At 43.5% G+C, this 20,303-nt stretch overlaps 1 protein-coding gene across 7 annotated transcripts in view; it reads left to right on the top strand.

The window, feature by feature from the left end:
- The first annotated feature begins 245 nt into the window (after positions 1–245).
- The window catches only part of DUT (deoxyuridine triphosphatase), a 35,019-nt gene continuing 14,961 nt past the window's right edge, over positions 246–20,303 (top strand). For 4 of the 7 annotated variants that reach the window (XM_066276486.1, XM_066276484.1, XM_066276487.1 and 1 more), the window contains exons 1-6: positions 2,199–2,676; positions 2,936–3,074; positions 3,488–3,579; positions 5,603–5,647; positions 11,082–11,156; positions 11,317–11,387. In XM_066276486.1, the coding sequence (XP_066132583.1) occupies positions 2,268–2,676; positions 2,936–3,074; positions 3,488–3,579; positions 5,603–5,647; positions 11,082–11,156; positions 11,317–11,387 (831 nt within the window). In that variant the 5' untranslated portion in view covers positions 2,199–2,267. The other 3 variants (XM_066276489.1, XM_066276483.1, XM_066276488.1) reach the window with 3 other exon arrangements.

Below are 20,303 nucleotides of genomic sequence, written 5' to 3'. Positions count from 1 at the left end.
TTTGGAATTTTTCTAAAGTTGGAAACAGGGAGGCAGTCAGACAGACTCCCGCATGCGCCCAACCGGGATCCACCCAGCATGCCCACCAGGGGGCGATGCTCTGCCCATCTGGGGCATCGCTCTGCTGCAACCAGAGCCATTCTAGCACCTGAGTCAGAGGCCACAGAGCCATCCTCAGCGCATGCGGGCCAACCTTACTACAATGGAGCGTTGGCTGTGAGGGGAAGAGAGACAGAGAGGAAGGAGAGGGGGAGGGGTGGAGAAGCAGATGGGCGCTACTCCTATGTGCCCTGGCCGGGAATCGAACCTGGGACTCCTGCACACCAGGCTGACGCTCTACCACTGAGCCAACTGGCCAGGGCCATATGGTGTATTATTGTTGCAATGAATAAAATGTTTATTTACAGTATCGTTTTCTTCCATTTATTTTTGTCCTCCTTTTCATTGTAAAAAAGTTGGTCATCATGCTATAGGTATAAATTTGGGGAATCCCCAGGGCATAGGAATTAGGTTCAGGTCCAAGGCCCCTTGCCAATGAGGAGCCACTGAGCCACTTCACCCGCAGGTGTTATAAAGTACCAAAAGCCACAGAATTAATATTAATATTTTGGGAGGCTTGAGAAACATTTTGTTGATTTGGGTTAAGGTGTGTAGAGAAATTGTGAGAATAGTCTCTGTACTGTGACTGGCATAGTCAGGATGGCCCTTGGCATTGTATTGTAAATGCAAAGGGGAGGGAAGCATGGATCCCCAGACATTCCACCACGCCTGCGGGGAAAAGGGTGAATGGCTAGCCAGGTACAGGGAGAGAAAAACCAAAATAAACCTTTTCTCATAGCAATGGGCCATTTGCGGGCATTTGTCCCCACGGAAACTACCTCTCCTATGTAAATGCGTGCGGTTAACACGTGTGACTCTGGACAGAGAGATAGCAGATGAACACTAGATAATATAGGAATGCCTTTTAATATGTAAAGAGACATCTTTCTACCATCGTGTAGGCTTGTAAACTTTGTTTTCCCCAAAAGGATGTATGGCTTGCAAATTGAACGTGGTCCTATCATGTTAAAGGATATATGACTATAACCAATAGTGGTAAGAGGCTCCTAATTACAATTTTTGCTTCTGTACTTCCCACTTACAAAACTATAAAAACTAAGTAGAACAAAGTGCCAGTGTACTCTCCTTCAGATTTCTGTCGGAGTTTCCGCCGTTTGGCCAAGCTAGACAATAAAGCTTTGATGTGTAATCCATGGACCTTGTTCCTGTCTTCCATGTTTTGGGTCCCTCCAAATTAGGCTTAACACCAATACCCCCCCCTATCCTGACAGTCATCCCCCATCACTTATCAGAACATTTCTAACTTAGCACCACCCTCCCTTCTCATTGTTTAAACCCATACAAGTAACAAATTTTTCCCCTGTGGATATACACCCAAACTCAGTCCTATATAGGCTGAAGCTTTTCTTCCTCTCACTGCTGACACCACTACGGTCTCAACCCATCTGTTTGCAGATTCATAAATAAAATATTTAAAGTCCTGGAAAGAGAGAGAAAACACTTTAACCCATAAACTAATCCAGAGGGAATCCAACTTTTGGGAACCTGAAAAGGTCGGACCTGTTAGGACAGGCACAGCAAGGAAATTTGAAAACACCCCCAATAATGCCCATTTTTATTAGTTTTCTAAAGCTGTCCCCCCCCCCCCACTATAGTGTATTTATTTTGACCTAGTGCACTGTAATTTGGAATTCAGATTTGTGTCAGTTCCAGCGATAACTGGAGATACTTGTATCCTAGAAAACTCAGTTTACTATTATATAACGATTTACTCATCCCCTCTGTAACACACACCAGCGGGGACCACAGCCACGTGGCAGGGGGGAGGGGAGTGCGCGGAGGCGTCCCTCTATGCAGCTGTGGGGTCACTGGAGACAGTGATAGAATTCCAACTGAGTTGCCCTAGCGGTGGTCCTTAAGGCCGGGCCGCCGCCCCCTACCCCTCCACTTTAAGACTGAACAATGCACCTGAACACTCAGTGTTGTAGGGACCGAAGGCGCTGCCTTCCCGCGTCTAGGGCGCATCTCTGCGCGCAGTGGGCCGCCACGGGCAAGGTGATGTGATTTCCTTGTTTTGCGGTTCCGGAGATTAGTACCTGGAGGTTCAATGGCCACTGGCGGCGCCGCCCCAGGTAAGTCCACAGAGGGGGCAGGGCCTGAGCAATGGACCTCCCGGACTGTTTCAGAAAAGCGGGCCCGAGAAATAGATGAGAACAGCAGGGAGACGGAGGCAGCCAAATCCTGGACAGAGTGCCAGGCCACGCCCCTCGCCAGACGGCGGCGGTTACTGCTTCCGAGGTCGCTTCCCGCGACGCGTCCCGCGGCTGCAGGCCCGGGGGGTGCTTGCTGGAGCGGCACAGCCGACCGGTGCTCGAAGCTCGGGGCAAATGACGTTCCTCTGCCCTCGCCTCGTGCTTGGCTACCACTTCCTTCCGTTTTTGCTCCGCTCCGCGTTTAAGGACGCGCGCAGCTCACTGTCCGTCGCTGAGACGGCGGGGCTCCGCCGGGCAGGCCCTGCCCCCTCTGCCGTCCCCGCCCCGTCGGTCACCGCGCTGCCGGGGACGTCCCGGCCGCTGTCCAGCGCCCGCAGCCGGAGCCGGAGATGTCGCGGCACCGGTATGTCGGCGCCCGGGGCCCCGGTTTCATAATGCGCGCGGGGGCCGGAAGCCCGGCGGGCTGGGGAGGAAGCCGGCGGGCGTGCTGCCCGGGAAGTGCTCCGCTTCCGTGGGCGGCTTTAGGGAGCTGGCGGGGAGGGGCACTGGTTGGCGGGAAAATTTGAATTTGGCTGTTGGCCAGCGGCGAGGCTAATCCTCTCCTCTCGTTCGGCTGCGCCCACCTGCGCCCGCGACCGGCCCCGCCATGCCGTGCTCTGAAGAAACTCCAGCCGTCTCCCCCAGCAAGCGGCTCCGGGCTGCGGAGGACGGCGGCCTGCGGCTCCGCTTCGTCCGGCTTTCGGAGCACGCCACCGCCCCCACCAAGGGGTCCGCGCGGGCCGCGGGCTACGACCTGTACAGGTAAGTGAGCGGCGACCACCGGCCGCCCGCGCCCGGAGAAAGGCGGCCCGGCCCAGAGACGCAGAGGTCCGCCCTGTGTCCCCGCCGTCCCTGCGCCCTAGCCCCCGACTATAGCAGGAGTCGGAATAACTAGCAGTTAAAACTGCCTGGGGCATAGTAAGGTTTTAGATATGTGTTACTTTTCTTTCTTGTTTCTCTCTTTATCATCCTCTTTAATACTATGTTAGTGAAGCATACCCTTTTTAAAAGTCTCCCTTTTCTGTACCCTCCTGCTAAATAATAACTATCTCAGTTTTCCATCCAAATTGTGTTCAGGGGAAGACTACGTTTACATCTTCTCGCCTCTAACCAGAAAAATTCATAGAGAGTTGCTGTATCTAAACACCAGTTATTTCCTTCCACTGTCTTCCTAGTGCCTATGATTACACGGTACCCCCCATGGAGAAAACCCTCGTGAAAACGGACATTCAGATCGCTCTTCCTGCGGGGTGCTACGGAAGAGTAGGTGAGTGGGGTAAAATTTGTCTTGTTCTTCTTTTGTGGTATGTTTCTTCCTTTTAGTTTTATCTGGGGTATAAATGAGGGGAGAAATATTGCTCAACCTATGTCCTAAAATAAAGAGGTGCAGCTATTTGAAAACTTCATTATATATATATAGGCATACTTCAGAGATATTGGCGGTTCCATTTCCAACCACTACAATGAAGGGAATATGGCAATGAAAGAAGTCATATGATTGTTTTTGGTTTTCTAGGTCATATAAAAAGTAGTTTTTATACTATATCGGAGCCTATTAAGTGTGAAGCAGCATTATGTCTTTAAAAATGTGAATAATTTAGAAATACTTTATTGCTAAAGAAGTAAAATCCAAGCCTTCAGCGAGTTGTAATGTTTCCTGGTGGTGGAGGGTCTTACCTCCAATTTGTAAAAAAGGCAGTATCTGAGAGGCACCGGTGCAGCACAGCGAAACAGGGCGCTTGCCTTTCTCTCTTTGCCTTTCTCCGCATTCCTTACCTGAGCTTTTAGAAGGCTCCCATTGGCCCAGGAGGCTCTCACAACTAACTCACTGTGAGAAAAACTGAAAATATAGGTGATTTTTAACTGACACTTTTTCCAGTGCTACTGCCAACTCCCCCTTCAAAAATCAGGTTACACATGGAGTCGAGATTTCTTTGTGAAGATGGTAATGAGAATGGCTAGTACTTGTGGAAGAAAACAGAGACGGGTTTAGGGTAAAGGCACTTGGCATATCAAATCATGAGAGTCAGAGTTCTAACCCCTGTTGGTCCCCGAGTCTGTCAGGCCACAGCCTTTTCCCCTTTGGGTTTCACCCCTCAGGGTGTGTTAGGGTAAGGGATGTCTTTCCGTGAGGGAAACACCTCACAGAGGGAGTAGCTAGGACAACGGAGTGCAAGTTCACGGGTTTGACTTTTCTGGAGTGATTCAGTTGTCACTGGAAGGAGAGTTTGAAACTTATTTTCTAGAGCATAATTCCTTTCTGACTGACTACAGAGTAAACCGGAAAGAACAGATGAAATTGTGACCCTCCTTCCCCCCAGGGCTGGGGTGGGAGGTAGTTAGATTATCACTATCCTGTTAGCCCAAGTGTGAGACCTGCTGCTATGTCAGCCTGTGAAAGAAAAGTGGGACGGACCAGCTCTCCCTTTATCTGTTCTTGGCAGCATCGTCCACAAATGTAGTGTACTGGGAGGGGAGGGTCAGGAGATGGAGTGAAATACAAGGCCAGAGGGGCAGCATTTACTGACAGTTTCCTGACTTAAACTATTCTGGAATAAAGCACTAGACGTTAGGATAGTCAGTGGTAGGCCTGATACTCAAATCAGCAGGTATAAGGTATAATTTAGGTTTTTATTTTTTCATTTTAAGAATAAAAAGCATAGTAAGAATAAGAAGCATAGTAAATAGAGTTTTTAACGTTAGTTTTTGGCATTTTGCTTGACTGATAAGAAGCCTTTTCCACTGGTTCATTTGTTACATTGAGACATGTGTTTTGGCACCTGTATCACAAGTTGGAGTCCCAGGCTCTCGAATGAGCTTGGGTGGTTAGGTTTATGCCTCTCCCTCACCCCTGTGCCTTCTTCCCAGCTACAGTGCATTGTGCTCAGAACTCCCATCTTAAACAAAGTCCTTGTCCTCAGTTCCATGCCCCTGCCAGCAGCAGCCCTTGCACTGTGCCAGACTTCACGGAGCTGTCTAGGGTTGTCTCCACTTGCTCACCTTCCAGTTAACTCCACGGCTACACCACCGCACAGCTGCAATTGACTGAAGTTGTGTAGCACTGGCTAGAGTAGGCATCCAATTAAACTTGTCATAGTTTTCTCAATTACTCGTTTCTACTTTGTAATACAGTATAATCAATATATCCTTTAATTCAGAACCATCTGCTGAAGTTAAGATGAAGATAATCAGTGATAGGAAGTAAGAGTAATGACATGTTTAAATTGTGTCAGTTATATCTGATAATTGCCCTTTCCTCTAAAATAGCCTGTTGCTTTTTTGTTTTTCAGCTCCACGTTCTGGCTTGGCTGCTAAACACTTCATAGATGTGGGAGGTATTATATATTTTTTTTCTGTAAATATTTCCAAGTATTTACTTTGCCTTTGCTTAAGAGGAAGTAATCAGATGACAAGTTTTATTTTTATCTTGAAGTGGTTTTTGTTGTGTGTTGCCTTTTAGAAATTTCTATCTGAATAATAGACAGTTATGATAGTTTCAAATGCTGTTTGGTTATACCTAATTTTTAAATGACCATTTTATGAAATGCATGTTATTTTACTAATAGGTTAACAAGACAGGATTTTTGCCTTGGTTTAGTGCTAATCAGCATTTAGTCCAAAAATGACTCCATTCATAAACGAAAGTTTGTTACAAGAGAAGGGAAAACTTTTATGGCATTTAAGCAATTATATTTTGCTTAAATAATGACTATGTAAGTCATTACTAAGTGTTTAACAGAGGTGCCCATGTTTAGCAAAATATACTAAGAGAACCTTTCCCTAAAGTCAGGAGAGAAAACATTGCTTTCCTGTCCAGATTTCTTGATGAGCAAGTCATCCATGACTTCTGTTTTTCTTTTCTTTTTTTAAAATTTTATTTATTTATTTTTTACAGAGACAGTGAGTCAGAGAGAGGGATAGACAGGGACAGACAGACAGGAATGGAGAGAGATGAGAAGCATCAATCATTAGTTTTTCGTTGCGCGTTGTAATACCTTAGTTATTCATTGATTGCTTTCTCATGTGCCTTGACCGCGGGCCTTAGTAACCCCTTGCTGGAACCAGCGACCTTGGGTTCAAGCTGGTGGGCTTTTGCTCAAACCAGATGAGCCCGCGCTCAAGTTGGCGACCTCGGGTCCCGAACCTGGGTCCTCTGCATCCCAGTCCGATGCTCTATCCACTGCGCCACTGCCTGGTCAGGCACTTCTGTTTTTCTTAAAACAAAGCCTTCCTCATGTTTGCCAAAGTCAGCTACTTCCTCACCAGGCCCCTTGCATGAAGAGCCCTAACTCCTCTGCTAGTCACCTTTGAAAGGTCTCTAACTGCCCCTTACTGTACAAACTTCTCACCTTCCTGATATGCCTCTCTTGCTTCGGTCTCCTCATTATTGCAGTCCAGACCCCACTGACAGGGTTCTTATGTCCTGACCCTTCTTTGTCCCCATGGATAGTAGTGAGTGCTTCACTGACTAGATGTCTAGGCCCTCACATAAATGGGATGCTAGAGTCTCTGCCTCCCACCATTTTTACAAAGCTACTTTTTGACAGATGAGAAACTGGCTCAAAGATGAGCCCAAGTTGACACATTAATCTCCATCCATATGACAGCAATCGCTTGTTCCTCCCCCCACAGTTAAATGCTGTAGAATTGTAGATCATCCTGCCCCATCTGCCACCAACCAAGCTCTGTCCTGAGCTGGCTCACTGGCACATGCACTGACTGCATGGGGTAAGCACGACTCCTACCTGCCCCTTGGGCTCCCCACGGTGTCACTGGATGGTGCTGTGGGGCAAGACAGGACCCCTAGAGTAGCTCCTAAAACCATGATGGTGAACCTTTTTATAAAAACTGCCCACTTTTGCAGTGCTGGTCAACCTGGTCCCTCCCGCCCACTAGTGGGCTTCCATGTTTTATGGTGGGCAGTAGTGGAGCAACCAAACGGCGCCACGATTGGCCCACCGTGAAAGCACGGTTGACCAGCACTGCAAAAGTGGGCAGTTTTTATAAAAAGGCTCACTCGCATGGTCCTAAGAGAAGCTGAGTTTGACATAACGGGATGGACAGCCCACTCTGGTTGAGATTGCCAGGGCTCAGTTATTCTTGATTTTCAGATATACTTTTACAAGGTCAAGTATGATGACTTAGGACTGTAACTTAAGGATATAAAAACATTCTATATATTTTAAAGGAAATTTCCAAGGATTGGGAAAGGAACATAGGTTTTGATTGACAGTGAAAATTAGTGTGCCCACCTGTGAAGGGTTGGAGGATTAAATGATAATATATGTAAAGCATCTGACACATTAGATCCTGCAAGTTATATTTCCTGTGCTCTAAGGACTTGGCAGATTTTTTTTTTTTAATTTGGAAACTTTGTTACCAATTTTTACTCTGTTTAAAACAAGCCTCTGAAAAAAATTAGTGTAAAATGGAAAGTTAGTTTGCCTGGTGGTTGGTGTGGTATTTATAAAATCATATTGCGGTGTGTTCTTGGATGTAAAATATCTTTAAAATGTCTCTTAGGCACAAGTTTATCAGAGTTGGCACAGTTTTTCAGAGAAGGGATTTAGGAATCGCAGGCTGTAGATAAGGGTCAAAGGGAAAAGTTGAGTCTGCAGGATTCTGTTCAGAATTCTTCCACATCTGGTAGGTGTGGATAGTTTTCACTAAAGAAGGTTTCCAACAAATGACATGCCAAAGTCTTGACACAGTAAAACTTTGCCTGAAGTCAACTAATCATTCTGCCAGTTCCAATGCATGATTTTTCCAGTGATAACTTCAAAATATTTTCTGCTTTCTCATGAAGAGAAATATCCCTGATGTAACTTATGTCCCTCAATGTGGGTTTCTCTGGAAAGTTCAAATTGCCTTTGAGTGATCAATGAATTTGGAACTATTGGATTTTTTTTTTTGTACTGTTGGCATTCATGCTAAAAAAATTTTGAGGTTTTTTTTTTTCTACCATTCATTTTAATTGACTTCAAACAATTTCTATTTCTTTTAGTTAGTTGAAGGCATTTCCCTATGTGCCAAGCATAAAATCTTGGTAGATCACCTGGCATTATAGAATTCAAAACACCCAACCTGCAGTTTGATAGAACAACTTTGCAGCTAGAGAGGAAAGGGCTTTACAAAAGGGGAGTGTTTTTGTGTGGTAGAAGAGAGCATAAACTGAAAAAATAAATACTTGCAAGTCATATGGAAAAGAGGTAAATACCCAAACAAATGAGAGGAAAAGATCATAAACAAAATATAGAAGAAGACATGCAAGTGTATGACAATCGTACGGAGGAGGCAGGACCAGCCTTGCTAGTCATCGGGGAAACGCAGAGTAACACCATTTCTTACTCATCGCATTGGCTAGAATGAAAAGATTGCTACCATCTGGTACTGCAGGGACTTTGGAAATGGGCCTTATTAAATATTGTTGATGGAAGTTGGAAGTGCTGCACCTTTTTTGCAAATTGTCCATTAAATTTTAAAATGTACACACTCTTTCACCCAAGAAAGTAAAGTGCTTTTTAGAAACTATTTGATGAGGATAAAAAACACCTAGTACTCAAGGACATATGTACAGGCTGCTCTGTATTATAGCAAAAATGTGGAAGCAGCCCGAATGTGTGATAATATGTAAGAGATACAAACAAATCCAGGCCCGTTGTCTTTATCTACCACATTCCAGACCAGTGAGGACTGTTCTGTCCCCTTGCCTCCTGGCATGGAGAGCCCCTGGCTGCCTGTGGTCACGTGTTCTGGCGGGGAATAACACGTGCTGCTGAGGTGGTTTGGTCGTTAAATTTCATCAGTGTTCCTGCAGCCAAAATTTTATGCTTATAGAAAATATAGAAGAGAGCTAGCTGGTCTCATCTTTATTATCAACTTATTCAGTAAATATTAAGGCCTAATTTAATGGTTAGCTGGCAGCGGGGAACAGAACCGGGTGGGCTTCCGTACACTTTGAATTAATTGGTCATTGCTGTACAAGTAGAAAGGAAGACTGTTTTGGGAAGAAATACTAAAATTCAGTTTCATTCATAAAGTTGAGAGGAGGTTCATTTAAACTTCTGTAATCCAGGCCCTGGCCGGTTGGCTCAGCGGTAGAGCGTGGGCCTGGTGTGCAGGGGACCCGGGTTCGATTCCCGGCCAGGGCACACAGGAGAAGCGCCCATTTGCTTCTCCACCCCCCTCCCCTCCTTCCTCTCTGTCTCTCTCTTCCCCTCCTGCAGCCAAGGCTCCATTGGAGCAAAGATGGCCCAGGCGCTGGGGATGGCTCCTTGGCCTCTGCCCCAGGCGCTAGAGTGGCTCTGGTCGCAGCAGACCGCCGCCCCGGAGGGGCAGAGCATTGCCCCCGGGTAGGTGTGCCGGGTGGATCCCAGTGGGGCGCATGCGGGAGTCTGTCTGACTGTCTCTCCCCGTTTCCAGCTTCAGAAAAATACAAAATAAATAAATAAATAAATAAATAAATAAATAATTCTGTAATCCACTGCAAAAAATCTAAAATATTGGTTTTTCTGAGTAATTTTACTTTTTTTTTTCCCTATATGAAAAAATTCAAAGGAAATGCTTACCCTTACTCTAAAAAAATCTTTTTTTCAGCTGACCTTCAAAAAATGATTCCCGCCAAAAGCATTGGTACCCATGGAGCTAAATTCTGGATTACTTTCATTTTCCTTTTTGGGGGGGATGAGAGGGGTTTTGTTTGTTTGTTTTTGGAGGTAGATGTTAAGAAGACGTTCCATGGAGCTACACTTAATTAGGTTCACATGAATTCTAACTCAGCATTTTACAAACTGAGGGGAAAGAATTAACATATAAAGGAAATGGGGCATTAGAGAGTGACTGCTAGTAGGTAGGCGGTTCCTTTAGGGGTGATGAAAATGTTCTAAAATTGATTGTGGTGGTGGTTCTACAACTCTCAATACACTAAAAATCATTGAATTGTGAGTCATGTCTCAGTGGTAGGAAAAGGAACTGAGGGGGTCTGGTGTACCTGTATTGTCTATGCTTGTGTTTATGGGAACATTTTACATTCTTGGCTAACAAGTCTGTAAATGTGCCTCCCTGGGCCAAAGGTGGGCCCTGGCCAATATTTCTGTCACTGCCTTACGTTTATAATCTCAGGTGCTAATTACACAGTATTCTATGTAAAAGTGTGCTCATTATTAAGCGTTTATTCTAATGTCTTCTGAGAGATCATTCTCTAAGAAAAGATGATGGTTCAGATTAAAAGAAAGATTATGAACTGAGTGGTTCAGCTTCATTTTTGTTATAAAAATGAAATATTCTGCTATTTGCTTGACTGCTGCTTAGCAGTGTCAGCATTGACTTATTCCACTGCAGATCTTTGGGCTTTTTGACATTTTTATTTATGACTCAATCATATTTCAATGCGGTATTAGTGGGAAGCTGTTACCAGGAGAAGCCTTTAAACCCAAATCATAATTTTCTCCCAGTGTCTTTCGGAAGTGTGCAGCAGGTGGACAGTGGAGCCGGAGAAAAGACTTCAGGGTGAGCTGTCTGAGGTGCTAAGTGCCTGCTCCCATGCTCACCCTTTATAATGGTGACAGTTTGGAAAATAAGGACTATCTTCTAAATTCTTATTTGCACATTAGTAATATTTCTTAGATTTGAGGCTTTACATAGTAGCAGAGCAAGATTCACTTACTCATTTGTATAAAAATCTCAGCCACATAAGAAGGACTTTGAGGTAATTACACTCTTAGTATTTTGTAACATAAGACAAGCTAATATTATTTTTCTTTTCTCCAGCTGGTGTCATAGATGAAGATTATAGAGGAAATATTGGTGTTGTACTGTTTAATTTTGGCAAAGAAGAGTTTGAAGGTATGCTAAATACATACAATCACATAGATGCAGCGAGTTTTCTGAGTATGTATGTCTAATAACACATACTCTAATTCTTACTGTGTAAGGCAGTATGTAGTGAATGCATTAATAAAAGATCGGTAATAAACTGTTTTGTTTTGTTTTTTTCTCTCTCTAGTAAAAAAGGGTGACCGAATTGCACAGCTCATTTGTGAACGGATTTTTTATCCAGAAATAGAGGAAGTTCAAGTAAGTATCATAAAAACTGAGTAGGGAATGAATAATGTAACATCTTCCGTAAAGGAAAATTAAAGTTCTGAGGATTTAATATGCTATTTGTAGCCCAGTAGTAGCATATGTGACTAGTCCTATTTTAAGCAAAATTAAAATCTGAGTTTTAGAATTTTTTAAAATAATTTTTATAGAAATCATGTAGCATTACTTTAGATTATAAATCATTTAACTATACTGTGAAATTCTATTTCCTTAGCTTTTTTGAAAATTATTCAACATTTAAGTTGGAGCACTTTAAAAATATATTTATTTATTTTTGGTAATCTTTTTAAGAAGCTGGTAGAGCGAGAATGAAAGCCGTACTGATGAGCAGCGGGGTGGAGCTGAAAGAGGGTCTGAAATGAATGCTGTGGCTTACCACCTCTCTGTCTTTGCAGGTTTTAGATGACACTGAAAGGGGTTCAGGAGGTTTTGGTTCCACTGGAAAGAATTAAAACTTATGCCAAGAATAGAAAGTGAGAAAACAAACAACAAAAGAGTTTTTTGTATAGTGTTTTGGTGTTTACACATCTGAAAGCTCAATAGCTTTAGTTTTCAAAAATATCTGGTTCTCTGATGATCAGGAAAGGTTACCCTGGGACCACACAGACCTTTACTTTTTTGTGTTTTTCTGCATGTGATGTATAAATCTGTAATGTCACCTAATAAAGTTTATTCTACAGACCCTCCCTCCCCTCCCAGACTGTATTAGTTGATTCACTAAATGCTACCTTTCAACAACTTATTTTTCAGTTTGCTTTATAAATCATCTCCAAAGAAAGAATTTGAATTCTTTCACAGACACAGATTATGTAAATTAACTAAAAGATAATAAAAAGTTAAAGTTCTTGTCTTCATTAATCTAAAATATATATATGGTCTAAAATTTTTTTAAATCTTAAGATTTCTTTGTGAGGGTGGATAGAAGAGAATCCTCAGTTTACCTTTTGTTTTTAGGGGTTTTTTATTTATTAATAATTTTTATTTTTTATTATTTTTTTGTATTTTTCTGAAGCTGGAAACGGGGAGAGACAGTCAGACAGACTCCCGCATGCACCCGACCGGGATCCACCCGGCACGCCCACCAGGGGCAACGCTCTGCCCACCAGGGGCAACACTCTGCCCACCAGGGGGCGATGCTCTGCCCCTCCGGGGCGTTGCTCTGTTGCTACCAGAGCCACTCTAGCGCCTGAGGCAGAGGCCAAGGAGCCATCCCCAGCGCCCGGGCCATCTCTGCTCCAATGGAGCCTTGGCTGCAGGAGGGGAAGAGAGAGACAAAGAGGAAGGAGAGGGGGAGGGGTGGAGAAGCAGATGGGTGCTTCTCCTATGTGCCCTGGCCGGGAATCAAACCCGGGACTCCTGCGCACCAGGCCGATGCTCTACCACTGAGCCAACCGGCCAGGGCCTTTTTTTAGGTTTTTTTAAATCATCCTTTTGGTACAGCCCAGGCTGACTGGGTCAAGTATGTTTGTGAAAGGAAATATAATTTGGGAATTTCCAGTTGGTTTGTTCCTGTGAGTTTCCTCAAGTAAACTATGAGTTATAGTTGTAGGGATTTCACTCAGTGAAGTAACAATAGGCTGTATCCAAGAAAATATGCAATTTAGTCGGAATAAAAGTGATGTAATGACGTAAGCTTAGTCCACTGGGTTTGTCCAACCCATGTACTTCTGTTTCAATATGTTTGAGCAGAATTTCACTGCAGATAGGGGCTGTTTCTGTAGATTAGTTTAACATCTACTGCAACCTGGGTGTGCTTTCCTCCACTGCATTCCCCAGACCCCTGGGCTTTGGGCTTTGGGTGTCACTTAGGCTTTGTCAGCAGGTGCACTAGTGGGACCCAGAGTGCACTACTGTGCGTGTGGATTGAGCAGCAGAGTGCTTCCAGAGCCGGCAGCTCCGTTGGCCGCCTAGGTCCTGGAAGCAAAGGCGAGTTTGTTCTCTCTGCCCTTCCAGTGATTCTCTAGGCCAGTTAGTGCTCTGCGATGTAGTTTCCATCTGCAGGTCACCAGTCACTAGTGAGCTGTGAAAGGAACACAGTGGGTCCTAACTAGCACCTTAAAAAGTTGAACAGGAGAAAATGGTGGGATCTTGATAACATTATACGGAGTGAAATAAGTAAATCAGAAAAAAACAAGAACTGCATGATTCCACACATTGGTGGGACATAAAAATGAGACTAAGAGACATGGACAAGAGTGTGGTGGTTATGGGGGGCAAGGGGTGGGGTGGAGGGGTGGAGGAGCACAAAGAAAACTAGATAGAAGGTAACAGGACAATCTGACTGGGTGATGGGTATGCAACAGAATTGAATGACAGGATAACCTGGACATATTTTCTTTGAATATATGTACCCTGATTTAATGGTGTCACCCCATTAAAATTAATAAAAATTTATAAAGAATCCCTTATAATAAATCACCTTAGTTAGCTTTCTAAATGGTGGTATCCAAGAGAGACTAATTACTCAAGAGTTTTAACAGATTAGTAATTTGGAAGGATTTAAATTTCAGGTGATTTAAAATAAAAGTCTGACTCACCTTGAAAAAAAGGTTGAATAGGAGACAGGACATGTCACATGGGTAAATATTGTGAAGCTTTATGAATTACGTATTTGTGTGTGCTGGATTGTGGTATAAATGATTTTTGCAGTTCAATAACATTTTAAATCTTGGCCTGACCTGTGGTGGTGCAGTGGATAAAGCATCAACCTAAAACATTGAGGTCACCGGTTTGAAATCCTGGGCTTTCCTGGTCAAGGCACATATGGGAGTTGTTGCTTCCTGCTCCTCCGCTGTTCTCTTTCTCCCCTCTAAAAAATGAGTGAAGCCTTAAAAATAAAGTGAAATTTTAATTTTTTCTTCTAAATGAGCCAGAGTACTGTTCTCTGAACCCTAGCCATACATAGTAACAGTTGAATAAGAACAAACAGCGTGACTACCAAAAGATAAGGTCTCACACTGTTAATGTTACCACTTACTGTTAAGTCCACTATGTTAAGCACTTTGACCAACTGCTTGTTTCTTTATAGCATACTAATGGGAGAGAAGATAAAACACTTTATAGATGAAAAAAAAATAGGCTCAGGTATTTAGTAACTTGCTTAACATTCCAGTTAATATGACCCACTATTAAGATTTAGGTCCTATGGTTTCAAAGCCTGTTTTTTGCAGTACTTCAGTATTTCGAGTGGTAGAATATAGAATGGAAGAGATGGTTAATGAAAGTCTATCTGGTTCATACCTGGGATATTTTTCCATCTGGGCACGATACTTACAGGAGATGCTCACATCTGCAGCTGCTCTGAAAGTTGGAGACCTATTAAAAGTATGTCCATTGAGGGGTGGGGACTGGGGGGAGGGGTTAGGGAAAGGTTCCTGGGATATGAAAGATGTTTTTAGCTCTTAAAGATAAGGGGTCTTGGCCCTGGCCGGTTGGCTCAGCGGTAGAGCGTCGGCCTGGCGTGCGGGGGACCCGGGTTCGATTCCTGGCCGGGCACACAGGAGAAGCGCCCATTTGCTTCTCCACCCCCGCCCCTTCCTTCCTCTCTGTCTCTCTCTTCCCCTCCTGCAGCCAAGGCTCCATTGGAGCAAAGATGGCCCGGGCGCTGGGGATGGCTCCTTGGCCTCTGCCCCAGGCGCTAGAGTGGCTCTGGTCGCGGCAGAGCGACGCCCCGGAGGGGCAGAGTATCGCCCCCTGGTGGGCAGAGCGTTGCCCCTGGTGGGCGTGCCGGGTGGATCCCGGTCGGGCGCATGCGGGAGTCTGTCTCTCCCCGTTTCCAGCTTCAGAAAAATACAAAAAAAAAAAAAAAAGATAAGGGGTCTTAACTCTTGTCAGACCTGAGGGACTAGAACTAGAATCAGATATAAACTACAGATGTTATCTGTGAGGTAACAGAAAATATGTATTGATCTCTGCCAAACCAGCTCCTAAAACCTTGGTAATTTCCTAAGTGATAAGAGCACTAGAAGCCTTGTTCTAATACTGGTCTTTTACCTCTGTTCCTGACAACAGAGCTCTGGTCCCCTTGTAGCTTCCCAGGTGAGAGAAGTGTCTGTGGTCCTAACGAGGTGACTGGGTGGGCTCCCTGATGGCTCCGTGTTGAGGACTAGTCACCAGAAAGACCATGAATCAAGCTAAAATTTTTAGCCTTACCCTCCATTCTCTTAAGAAGGGAGAAGGCCTAAAAATGAAGCTAATGATCAATCATGCCTATGCGCTGAAGCTTCTATAAAATCCCAAGACTTTTTAAAGAAGTTGTGGGGTTCAAAGCTCCCAAGTTGGTGAACATGTAGAGGTGCTGGGAGAGGGGTGTGCCCAGACAGGGATGGAAGCCCCTTCCCCTTCCCAGGGACCTTGCTCTGCGTTTCTCTTCCATCCTGATTCTCATCTGTGTCCTGGATCAGATCCTTTAGTACAGTGCTCCCCAACCTTTTTTGGGCCACGGACCGGTTTAATGTCAAATTATTTTCACAGACCGGCCTTTAGGGTGGGATGGATAAATGCACAGAGTAAAATTATGCAACCGGCATAAAAACTGTAGTATTTTTAAATATAATTGTCAAACTTACAAGACGAGACAAGCATCAAGAGTGAGTCTTAGACGGATGCAACAGAGGGAATCTGGTCATTTTTTAAAAATAAAACATAGTTCAGACTTAAATATAAATAAAACGGAAATAATGTAAGTTATTTATTCTTTCTCTGTGGGCAGGTACCAAATGGCCCACAGACTGGTACTGGTCCGTGGCCCGGGGGTTGGGGACCACTGCTTTAGTAAACTGACAGAAGTGTTTATCTGAGATGTGTGAGTTGCTTTAGGACATTAGTCAAACCTAAACAGGGTGGGTCTTTGGAACCTCTAATCTAGAGTTGATTGACCAGAAGCATTGGTGATAACCTGGGCTTCACAACTGGCTTCTGAAGTGTGGGGTGGGGTGGGGGGTAGAGGGAGCATTCTTGTGGGGCTGAGCCCTTAGGCTGTGGGATCTGACACCATCTTCAGGTAGACAGTGTCAGAAGTGAATTCAACTGTAGGACACCCAGCTGGTGTCACAGAGAATTGCTTGATGTGTAGGGGAAAGCCTCTACACATCTGATGACCAGAAGTGAAATGTTTTACAGGAGTGGTAAAGGACACTCACAGAGAAGAAAAGACACAGTGGGGAAGAACTGGCTTTAGCCGTTTATTAACTTCCCAGGCAGAAACCAGGCAGTTTTCCTCATCCTTGACAGGTCTGCCTCACTAATGATGCCCATTTGTCCACTCCTGTCCTTGGTACTGTAGACATCAGAAGAGGAGTAAACAGGTTGACTCCTACAAACCTGATGTTCCATCAGTTATTAACCTTGGTGGCTCTCTGCAGAGGAAGCCACCGACTAGTACTTAAACAGTTGTTGTAAATGGATGGTGGGCGACCTCTTCACAGAATTTCCTGCCATATGAGCATCTTCATCCCACCTGGCAGGAGGTATCAAATAATTATTTCCTCAAATTCATTTTTCATGTCATCAATGCAAGAATGGTGGAAGGCACCTGGCATTTTATGAAGGGAATATTCAAGAGTTTGGGATGAATGGGTGTCAGAAATATTGACATAATTACGTATTGAGTCCGAGTTGTCATATAGAACCTTCTCAGCCGGGCTCCTACCCCAATCCTCATTGACTGTCCCCAAATCACCCTAGGACCTTGGTCTTGCCCTTCTTTTCCTCTGCATCTTTAACTCCAGCAATGGTCCCTGATAGGAGAGTACTAATAGTTCATACTTACCTCTGCCTTCCCCCCAACTTCCTGTTCCTCCTGCTCATCTCTACTGCATATCCACAAGGGAGTGGTGATAGACTGTCAAGAACTGCAGAGACAGGGGAGAGAAATTCTGTGGGCCAAAATTTAATAATAGTAATAACAATATTTATAGATTCGGAAAGCTTCCCTGTATATAGAGAAAGCTTGACAAAACCCATGCTAAGTGGTGTGTAATCATTCTAACAACGATCATGTGAGTGACCTTTGATTAGGTATTTAAAGCCATTTTATCTTAGGCAGGTTAGTGAAAATAAACTATTTTATGTAAATGACCTAATCCTTTCAGCTGAGAAATGCCCAGTACTATTATATCATCATCCTAAGTAGAGATGTGAAGTAGAAAGGAGTAACTTCTCAAAAGTGAAAATAAAATGCCTTTGCTGAAAAGACATTTCCATTTGGAGATGAATTAAGTACATAGTATTGTGACATTGCTCTTTTTCTTACTGTAAAGAATGAGAAAAATATGTATAAGTGAAATTGAAATTTTTGCTGAGAAAACGTTCTCAAAAAGTATATGGAGAAGAAAAAAGTAAATTAAAAATGGTCTTGCCGCCCTGGCCGGTTGGCTCAGTGGTAGAGCATCGGCCTGGTGTGCAGGGGTCCCGGGTTCGATTCCCGGCCAGGGCACACAGGAGAAGCGCCCATCTGCTTCTCCACCCCTCCCCCTCTCCTTCCTCTCTGTCTCTCTCTTCCCCTCCCGCAGCCGAGGCTCCATTGGAGCAAAAGATGGCCCGGGTGCTGAGGATGGCTCTGTGGCCTCTGCTTCAGGCACTAGAATGGCTCTGGATGCAACAGAGCAACGCCCCAGAGAGGCAGAACATCGCCCCCTGGTGGGCATGCCAGGTGGATCCTGGTCGGGTGCATGCAGGAATCTGTCTGACTGCCTCCCCGTTTCCAGCTTCGGAAAAATGCAAAAAAAAAAAGGTCTTGCCTATCCTGTGGTAGCACAGTGGATAGAGCATCAACCTAAAGTGCTGAGGTCCCCAGTTGAAAACCCTGAGGTCACTGGCTTGAGCGAGGGCTCCTAGGCTTGATGAGCACGGGGCTGCTGGCTTAAGCACAAGATCATTGACATGACCCCATAGTCTCTGGCTTGAGCCCAAAGGTCGCTGGCTTGAGCTAGGGCTCACTGTCTAGGTTGAATCCCCCATTCAAGGCATGTATGAGAAGCAATCAATGAACAACTAAAGTAAAACAACTATGACTTGATCCTTCTCATCTCTCTACTCCCCCACCCCTTTTTTTAAATAGCCTCCCCTTATTAGCAAATACACATGATTAAGTTGGGAGAATTTTAAGATTCAGGTGTTCTAAAGAAAATATCTATTTATGAAAGTAAGAAGATAGAGAAAATTTACGATTAATTTGATTAACAAGTTATTAAATTGTGTCTTGGTATGTATCTAATTTTTTTAGATGAGTGAAAAAAATTGTCTAATTCTAAAATTTTAAAATAAAATTGTCTAATTTTTAAAAGTATGCTTTATAGCCTGACCAGGCAGTGGCGCAGTGGATAGAGTGTCGGACTGGAATGCAGAGGACCCAGGTTCGAGACCCCGAGATCACCAGCTTGAGCACGGGCTCATCTGGTTTGAGCAAAAAGCCCACCAGCTTGAACCCAAGGTCGCTGGCTCCAGCAGTAGGTTACTCGGTCTGCTGAAGGCCCACGGTCAAGGCACATATGAGAAAGCAATCAATGAACAACTAAGGTGTCACAATGTGCAACGAAAAACTAATGATTGATGCTTCTCATCTCTCTCCGTTCCTGTCTGTCTGTTCCTATCTATCCCTCTCTCTGTCTTACTCTCTGTAAAAAAAATAAAAATAAATAAATAAATAAAAGTGTGCTTTACAAATGAATAAAGAAACCTCTGAGAGACTATACCAAAATATATAATTATCTCTGGCTGTTGGAAATGCTGGTAATTTTTTCCTCTTTGCATTATCTGTATTTTAACATGAAAACTATAGTACTTGGTTTAAAATGCTTAAAATTTTATAAAATTTTTTGTTTAATTTTGATCACATTTACCATTTAAAAAGTATTTTTAATATTGAAAATATGTGGGAAATTATAACTATATAAGTTTTGAAGAAAAAATATACCACTTAGTAGAATAGAAAAACACTATCTTTGGAAGTGTTAGACTCAAGTTTAAGTTTTTGCTCTTTGACTAACTAAAAGATCTGAATAATTTAAATATTCTTACAAATTCTCAATTTCCTTATAAAATAAGGAGATTACATCAGAGAATCTCCAGAGTCCCTTCCTGCTCTCCTACTGGGGTTTGGGAATCTTGAGACCAGAATTTAGGGCTGTGGCAAACTACTGCCACCTGATGGTGGTTATCTAAAGAGAGGGGCTTTACCGTATGAAATTAACACCATTCATTCATGTTTCTATTTGCCTAGCTACATGTGCTGGGTGTTGGCATCATAACTCATTCCATTTAGTGTTTTTCCATTTATTTTTGTTTTTCAGTTACTATTGACATTAAATATTATTTTATATTAGTTTCAGGTGTACAGCAGAGTGGTTAGACATTTATATAATTTACGAAGTGTCTCTTGATAAATCTAGTAGTACCCATCTAGCACCATGCATAGTTGTGACAATATTATTGACCATTTAAATTAGTGTTTTTCTAGATGATATAGATGAAACAACTAAGACTTGAGCTGTCACATGCTTATTGTGTTGCCTTGAGGACATCATTTAACTACTTCTGAGTCTCTGACTTCCCATCTAAAAAATAAAGAGAATACTGTTCACCTAACATTATTAGAAAATCTGGGGATGATGGAGGTAAAATATCTTACACAGTCCATGGAAAGAATATTTGGTCCATAAATATTAGCAACTGTCCTCAGAAAGGTTATTATCCTAGAAAGTTACCACCATATAGAAATCTGTGCTGTATGTGATATGCCTTGAAAATATAAAGAAGGCACAAGGCACATTCAGAAAATGGCCAAAGTGAAGGTCAGATAGAGTATAAAAATGGGTAGGAAATTACAGATGGGTAGGAAATTGCTAGTAACTACTCTGAAATGGGAGGTTGTAAGTCCACTCTGAAGGC

This window comes from Saccopteryx bilineata, chromosome 4 (genome assembly GCF_036850765.1).
Source record: "Saccopteryx bilineata isolate mSacBil1 chromosome 4, mSacBil1_pri_phased_curated, whole genome shotgun sequence".
In the NCBI taxonomy this organism is placed as follows: domain Eukaryota; kingdom Metazoa; phylum Chordata; class Mammalia; order Chiroptera; family Emballonuridae; genus Saccopteryx; species Saccopteryx bilineata.
This window is presented reverse-complemented; position numbering and strand designations above follow the sequence as displayed.